Source organism: Macaca thibetana, chromosome 7 (genome assembly GCF_024542745.1).
Source record: "Macaca thibetana thibetana isolate TM-01 chromosome 7, ASM2454274v1, whole genome shotgun sequence".
Taxonomy (NCBI): domain Eukaryota; kingdom Metazoa; phylum Chordata; class Mammalia; order Primates; family Cercopithecidae; genus Macaca; species Macaca thibetana.
The window spans coordinates 147,528,946-147,537,309 of record NC_065584.1 but is presented as its reverse complement, the minus strand read 5'-3'; the positions used below and the strand labels follow the sequence as shown (position 1 = coordinate 147,537,309).

Sequence of the window (8,364 nt, the reverse complement as noted above, 5' to 3'; positions counted from 1 at the left end):
TCCCCGAGTTGTCCACTCTGCAAAGTACGTGTAATCCTCAGAAGACAGAAAGGGGTGGGTCTCTTAGTGACCGAGGCACAGCAGCGAATCCGTGCTGTTATAAAAACTTATTTTCAGAACAAAGCAAACCTAAGGCACAGCCGCAAACCTAAGGCACCGCCACACCCCGCAGAAAACTTCGAAATCTCCGCCTTGGAAAGGGAAGCCAAAAGGATACGAGCCTCTTTCATAATTTCTCTGGCACGTATTAATGGTTAATAATACTGTATTTTTTAATATACAAAAGAAGAGAATAGTGGCATCGCCGCGTGTGCCCACCCCCAGAGCCAAGCGAGAGCGGCCGGGCCAGGGGGCCGGGGCCGGCGCTGAGGGTCAGCCGGGTTCCGGAGTGGCGCCGGCCAGGGTGGCCACCAGCGCTCCCTCGCCATGGCCTAAGCCCGAGGCCGCTCCCCCGCCAGATTCTGGCCTCAGGCATCGCAGAGCCCGCGGCCCTCGCCGACGAACCCGTTGGACCCACGGGACTTGGCACCCTCGAACGCGCGCCATCCCCGGGTCTTCCCTGCGCCCTGGACCTGTGGACCCGCCTTGAGGGTCCCCGCCTACCACCGAGAGGAGGGCCTAGAGCGGACAGGCCCGCCCCGCTGCTCCTCCCAGCCGCCTCTATCCCGGAAGTTGATGCCGAGCGCAGATCGTGTGCAGCTTGCCAGCGGTGTACGCTGAGAAGTCTGTGAGGGCTGGGCTTGCGAGAGGATCAACATGCCTGTAAGTTGTTTACGTCGGGCTCCGGGTTTGTTTTGGGCTTCTTTCCCGAGGGTCCTATGGGACGGATGAGTCCGGCTGTTTCCCGGGCCTGTAGTGTCCGAGAGTGGCGAGGCGGCTCCGGTTGCGCAGCGTCTTCGCGCGTGGCGGGCATGTAGTGACTTGCCCGGTCAGCGCGGCGCGGCTGGCCCTGCAGGGGCGTGGGCTGCAATTCAGAGGCGGTGGCTGGGAGGGGAACAGCTCTCTGGGTAGCTTATGAGCCGTCTTGGTTTTTGATGGGTGTCCGTGAGGCTGTGATCTTTGGGTCTTTTTGCTTTCCTAGTGCTTGGTGTTTCTCTCCCCCCTGCCTTCTTTCGAAAGCGATTTCCTACTTGTTTTCCTTTTAAAAAAGCTGTCGTCGTTGTTGCTTTATATATGAATTCCGTCAAGGACGGTCGCTCAGCCAGAATTCCTGTCAGATCAGCTGTTGAGCCCCAGGAGCAAAAATCACCCGGGCGCTGGCGTTATCTGGTCTACTTCAGCAGTTTCTACTCTAAGCGAGTCCACAGTCGGGGTCACTTTCTTTTGTTAGCACCTCGACTTCGCGCAGTTTTCCCTGAAGACAGTTCATTACGCAGTTGAGTAAAGGACAGAGTTTGCCTTACCATATGTTTCCTGATCGCCCGAAAGCACTTTCACAGGGACTTGGAGAACACAAGTATTACGGAAAGTATTGATGAAAGTTATTAACAGGTTTCGAAAAATAACTTTACTATCTGAAGTGTTGCTTCTGCCGAGGATGACCTTTATTCCGGTTTTTGCATGTATATATTACGTATGGTTAAATGTGCCAGCATTGTTGTTTAAAACTAATAGTAATAATATGCTTCTTTGTTCAGTTGGCTAGAGATTTACTACATCCATCCTTGGAAGAGGAAAAGAAAAAACATAAAAAGAAACGCCTGGTACAAAGTCCAAATTCTTACTTTATGGATGTAAAATGCCCAGGTAAAATTTGAAATCTTAATTCCTTTACTAAGGAAAATTTCTGTAGGGATGGCTAGTGTGATGTGTATAGGTAAGATACATTAGAACCCTCTGTTGAGTAGACGTGGGATTACAGAATTGGAAATGTCAGGGACATTTTCATAATCAATGTACTGAAACCATTGTAGAAACATTTCGGGGTAAGTGAAAACGGGCATTCAAAGGAGATATGCCATTTGAGTTAGTCTTTAAGCTCTTCAGATGATGAGTTTTCTATTTCATGATACAAGGAAAAGTCTGTTGATATTTTGGAAATATTAAGTTTAATAAAATATATTATTGATTTTACCTGTTTTTAAAAATTTTGTGTCGCTGCTAAAAAAGTTTATGTTACACATATGGCTTGCTGTTTCATAGCACTAAAGTTCCTAATTTTTTTTACATATTACCGGAAATGAACAGGTGCTGTTTTCCTCTGCTTTTCACTTTAACATGCCTTTTTTTTTTTAGGTTGCTACAAGATCACCACGGTTTTCAGCCATGCTCAGACAGTGGTTCTTTGTGTAGGTTGTTCAACAGTGTTGTGCCAGCCTACAGGAGGAAAGGCCAGACTCACAGAAGGTACATCATTTGGCATTCTCCAACCCAGTGATGAGATTTATGAGTATAAATGTCTCCATCTTCACTGAAAAGTTTAAAGAAATCTTAATGATTACCAAAATAACTTATCTTTGGTTGTGTGCTTTCAGTAAAGAATGTCCTGTTCAAATGGATATATATATACTCTTGACCTTGCAGGGAACTCCATTGACTTATTTTTCTTAGTTTAGAACACCAGTTCTTTTATATTTATTCACTTAGTTTGCTTAACTTGGAATAAATTAAAGAAATCAGAATAGAAGCAAAAGAACAACTACATGTTATAGGACATACGGTTTTTTTGTTTTGTTTCGTTTTTTTGATTAGGAGTCTCGCTCTGTCACCCAGGCTGGAGTGCAGTGGCGCCATCTCGGCTCACTGCAACTTCCGCCTCCCGAGTTCAAGCGATTCTCCTGCCTCAGCCTCCCGAGTAGCTGGGACTACAGGTGTCTGCCACCGTGCCTGGCTAATTTTTTATATTTTTAGTAGAGACAGGGTTTCACTGTGTTAGCCAGGATGATCTTGATCTCCTGACCTCATGGTCCGCCCGCCTCGGCCTCCCAAAGTGCTGGGATTACAGGCATGAGCCACCTCCCCGGCCAGGACATACGGATTTTTAAAACCATATAGAATTTTAAAATTTCTTTTACAAAATTTTGTATTTAGTACATATAATAGTTTTTTTTTTTTAATCATTGCCAGCTAAGCAACAGATAGCTAATGTGTAAGTTAAAATACCAGAGTTTTTATTTTTATGAGCAACTGCAATGATTAATATAAAAACCTAATTTTAATTCCTCTTTCACTTTAGTGCAATAAGAAAAAAATTGTATATATAGTTTCCATAGTAATACTTGTAAATTTACAATTCCATAATGATGTTAGAAATTTGCTTGTGATGTTTTGGGAAGCTGTAAGTTCCATGTTCTCACTGGAAGAGTTCAAGTGGATTGGCAGCAAATCGGACATCTATTTGGTGTGACCTGGTGAAATCTAAATATGAAGTCAGCACATGATATTTTCACAGTAATATTACTAGGTATACGTGTGAGATTTTTGAAACCTTTATTTCATGTCATGATTTTGGAATTTAGTGCCCATATGCTGAGAGATGGTTTAATGGCTGTATCTGTTCTAGAGTTTTCCTAGTAGGTCTGAAAATACCTCTAATCAAAATTATTTTCTTGAAAAAAGTATTCAGAATAGTTCCTAAAAATTAAGAGTATATCTTCTGACAGCTTACTTGAAACAGTCTTCACTGTTGAATTCAGGCTCATGGTCTTAAGTACACTTCATAGCATTTGAGAAACAGGAGTGACAGTCATGCCAGAGTAAACTTAGATATGATAGATGTATTATAGCAAATTTCTGGTATAAGAGGATAAATAATCTGTATATGAGTATTAATCCAATATTCTTAAAACTTCAGTATTTTACTTAAAAGTACTTTTTGTCATTAAAATTATAGCAAAGGTAGAATGCACTTGTTTAATATACTCTCATGATTCTTTTGCAGGGTGTTCATTTAGAAGAAAGCAACACTAATGATTCAAACAGCTTCCTGAATTTTGTGTTATCTCACAGAAAGCCTTATCATAAATTCCATAGTTCTAATTAATTTACCAAGATAATGTAATTACATTTGGTTTTGTAAGGTATACAACAGTAATCTCCTATTTTGGTGTCCGTTTTTCAATAAAGTTTTGATTATGGACAAATCCCCTCTTGTTCTTTTTTCTTTTTTAAATATATGTTAAGTATGCCATACATTTATATATACGGTGTATATGAATTTGGTTTAAACATTTTTAAATTTATTCTGATTACTTTGTATCTTCTTTTTAAGAGAGAGTCCTGCTCTGTCGCTCAAGCTGGAGTGCAATAGTGCAATCTCGGATCACTGCAACCTCTGCCTCTCAGGTTCAAGCGATTCTCTTGCCTTGGCTTCCCAAGTAGCTGGGATTACAGGCACACACCACCATGCCCGGCTAATTTGTGTCTCATTTTCAAGAGTAGAAACCCTAAATACTTTGTTTTCATTCCTTTTCCAAATTGCTATGAATGGGATTAAAGGATTACAAATGTAAAGTCTTTTATTTGTGAATTCTAAATGTAGTTCTGCTGTTGTACCTATGGAAACATCTTAAAGAAGTACATATTTTGCACATCCTGCACATGTACCCCAGAACTTAAAATATAATTAAAAAGAACAGCTTCAAAAAAATACGTATTTAACACAGTAACGATCACAGTGTAATGCCTTGAATTTATGTGGCCGCCTTATACTACTATATAATTTAGGACAGTAACTGCTAGCTGGGGTCTGAGTTATTTATTGGAAGCTCCTTTTTAGGGTAGAAAATTTGAGGAGAGATCAGAAGTGGCATGATTTGCCCGCAGAAGTCCTGGTTGGGGATAGTAGATGGTGTTGAATTCTCTGGCCCAGATAGGGGCCAGAGACTACAGATGTGTGTTGAGTAGTTCTGGTGCCTCATTGTCATGTTCATAGTTTATGAAGTAATCCTGGGTTGCTGAGAGGGGGAGTGTATCCACTCACTATACAACTCCTCATCGGACTAGGAAGATAGTCCGGTTTCTACTCTGCTTCTATTTGATTTGTTACCTTACGGCAGGTACTTAAAACAAGCATTTCCTATCAACAGGTAGGCCTCTAATGTGAGTGACTGATCCTTTTACATACTGCTTAAATCAGAGAACTCTTGCACAAGAACTGAAGAATGATGGCAAGTTTGGGGTGTATATACTTGTACGAGGAAGGCTGGGTGCAGTGCCTCATGCCTGTAATCCCAGCACTTTGGGAGCCTGAGGCAGGTGGATCACCTGAGGTCGAGAGTTCAAGACCAGCCTGACCAACATGGAAAAACCCCGTCTCTACTAAAATTACAAAATTAGCTGGGCATGGTGGTGCATGCCTTACTGTAATCTTAGCTAACTCGGGAGGCTGAGGCAGGAGAATTCGCTTGAACCTGGGAGGTGGAGGTTGTGGTGAGCTGAGATCGCGCCATTGCACTCCAGCCTGGGCAACAAGCGTGAAACTCCATCTCAAGAAAAAAAATAAATATTATGTATATATTTATGTATATATATTATATATTTTTATTATGTATATACTTATATATGTATATTACATATATACATATATACATAACATATATATAAAATATATATATTTAGAAGTAGATGACCCAGAGATTCTCAGACTTTTGATTTCTGACATCGTTAGAATCTCAGTAATTTTTTTCAGGTCGTCCCTTGGCCAAAAGAAATACCTAACAGTTACGTTTATTAACTTATGTTCTATCAACTTTAGTAGCCATTTGAAAAAAAATTATACACGAGCAAAAGTGATGTGATGATTTTTAAAAAAATAGAGACAGGGTCTTGGCTCTGTTGCTCAGGTTGGAGGGCCGTAGCTCACTGTGACCTCAAACTCCTGGGCTCAAGCAAGCCTCCCACCTCTGCCTCCTGCGTAGCTGGGCCTTCAGGCATGTGCCACCACGCCCACCTAATTTTTTTGTAGAGATGGGGCTCTGGCTATGTTGCCCTGGCTGTAATGAGCTCCTGGCCTCAGGTGATCTGCCTTGGCCTCCCAAAGTGCTGCGATTACAGGTGTGAGCTGCTGTGCCCAGCCTGATGTGATAATTTTTATCTCATCCTTAAATCATCACAGTTACTAATGGAATGTGTGTGCCTTTTGGGCTCCGTACAATTTCTCAAAATTGGAATCAGATTGGACCCCATTGTCCTTATTTCTTCTGCATTGATTTTTGCATGGTGCTTTTTGTCACAGCAGTGGCTCCAAGCCCAGCTTCACAAAGATAGGATGCCATCAAAGGGAAGGTAGTGCCATATCATATTGAAACGGAACTACCTGGAACTAGTAATTTATACAAAAGATGTGTCAGTGTCAATGTTTTTCCTCAGTTACTCCAAGATACTTCAGCTTGCCCAGTTTAGGATACTTGGCTGTGAGGAGAGCCGGTGGGGATGACGGCTTTTGATGACAAGGAATCAAACCTATGATGAGGACTCATCTAACCCCTGAAAATTCCCTTGGAAGTAGTTTTTAAAAAAGGATTATACTTTAAAGAACACATCTAAGGGCTGGGTGCAGTGACTTATGCCTATAATCTCAGCAGTTTGGGAGGCTGAGGCCAGCAGATCACTTGTAGTCAGGAGTTCGAGACCAGCCTGGCCAACACAGTGAAACCCCCTCTCTACTAAAAGAACAAAAATTAGCTGGGCATGGTGGCACACATCTGTAGTCCCAGCTACTTGGGAGGCTGAGGCACAAGAATTGCTTGAAACCAGGAGGCAGAGGTTGCAGTGAGCCAAAATCGCACCACTGCACTTCAGCCTGGGCGACAGAGTGAAGCTGTGTCTCAAAAAAAGAACACATCTAAGGATTTACTTGGCGTTGGGAAACGAATGGTCTATTAAGTTTTACTTTATTATTAATCTAGATGGTATTACTGGTTTTGAAAAGTGCTGAATAGGACACTGGGACTTTCCCAAACTTCAGGTCAGCCACATACATTATTATATACTGAATGTTTTAAATACTATTATTTATATTGACTTCATATTTTAATGTAAATATATTTCTAAAGGAAAACTTCCATAAATTTAATGAGTGTATTTTTAGGGGAAGCCTTCCATAAATGGAAAAACCAGTTACATAAAGATAGCTAAAAATAGGCCGGGTACGGTGGCTGACACCTGTAATCTCAGCACCTTGGGAGGCCGAGGCGGGCAGATCACGAGGTCAGGAGATCGAGACCACCCTGGCTAACACAGTGAAACCCCATGTCTACTAAATACAAAAAATTAGCCAGGCATGGTGGTGGGCGCCTGTAGTCCCAGCTACTTGGGAGGCTGAGGCAGGAGAATGGCATGAACCCGGGAGGCAGAGATTGCAGTGAGCCGAGATCGCACCACTGCACTCCAGCCTGGGTGATAGAGCGAGACTCTGTCCCCAAAAAAAAAAAAAAAAAAAAGATAGCTAAAAATAAAATGAAATTCTTGGCTTTTGGCCTGATGAGATGACAAATGGTTTTGTGCCTGGTTGTTCCTGTAAGTCATCTGATAAAGCTCTAATTCCTTTTTATTTTATTTTTCTGGAGATAATGATTCAGATACTATAAAATCCAACATTTGTGATGTAAAGTTCAGTAGTTTTTAGTATATTTACAAGGTTGTGCAACCATCACCACTGTCTAATCCCAGACCATTTTCATCACCTTACAAACTTCATACCTATCAGCATTCACTCTTTATTCTTCCCTCCTCTCAGCCACTGGTAGCCACACTAAGCTACTTTTGTCCCCATGGATTTGCTTCTCAATATTTCATATAATGCTATTATTTCATATAAATGGAGTCATATGCTATGTGGCTTCTGTATGTTTCACTTAGCATAATGTTTTCAAGGGCTGTCCATGCTGTTGCATGTATCAATCAATATTTCATTTTTTTTGACAGTATTCTCTATAATAATATGCAATGTTTATCCATTCATCAGTTTATAGACATTTAGAGTGTTTTCACTTCTTATTTATTTTTGAGATGGAGTCTTGCTCTGTTGCCTAGGCTGGAGAGCAGTGGTGTGATCTCAGCTCACTGCAACCTCTGCCTCCCAGGTTCAAGTGATATGGCCTCAGCCTCCCGAGTAGCTAGGACTACAGGCACGTGCCACCACACCCAGATAATTTTCTTTATTTTTTGTAGCAATGGGGGTTTCGCCATGTTGCCCAGGCTGGTCTTGAACTCCTGACCTCGGGCCATTCACCCACCTCAGCCTCCCAAAGTGCTGGCATTACAGGTGTGAACCACTGCACCCGGCCAAATAAAGTATTCTTAATTACATCTGCAAAATCTCTTTTGCTATGTAAGGTAACATATTCGTAGGTTCTGGGGATTAGGGTATGGGAATCTTTAGAGGGCCATTATTCTGCTACCACAGAATATACAGTTGTAAAA

At 41.9% G+C, this 8,364-nt stretch overlaps 1 protein-coding gene across 1 annotated transcript; it reads left to right on the top strand.

The window, feature by feature from the left end:
* The first annotated feature begins 645 nt into the window (after positions 1-645).
* On the top strand, positions 646-4,077 carry RPS27L (ribosomal protein S27 like). Its single transcript, XM_050796061.1, has 4 exons — positions 646-762; positions 1,638-1,746; positions 2,236-2,346; positions 3,881-4,077. The coding sequence occupies exons 1-4, from the start codon at positions 757-759 to the stop codon at positions 3,907-3,909; spliced, it is 255 nt and encodes an 84-aa protein (XP_050652018.1). The 5' UTR covers positions 646-756; the 3' UTR covers positions 3,910-4,077.
* Positions 4,078-8,364: the final 4,287 nt, after the last annotated feature.

Bases quoted from the DNA above. Each gene is read 5' to 3' on its own strand.
- RPS27L (XM_050796061.1), top strand. The intron at 1,747-2,235 runs GTAAAATTTGAA...TTTTTTTTTTAG, and splicing joins TATGGATGTAAAATGCCCAG to GTTGCTACAAGATCACCACG. The intron at 2,347-3,880 runs GTACATCATTTG...ATTCTTTTGCAG, and splicing joins AAAGGCCAGACTCACAGAAG to GGTGTTCATTTAGAAGAAAG.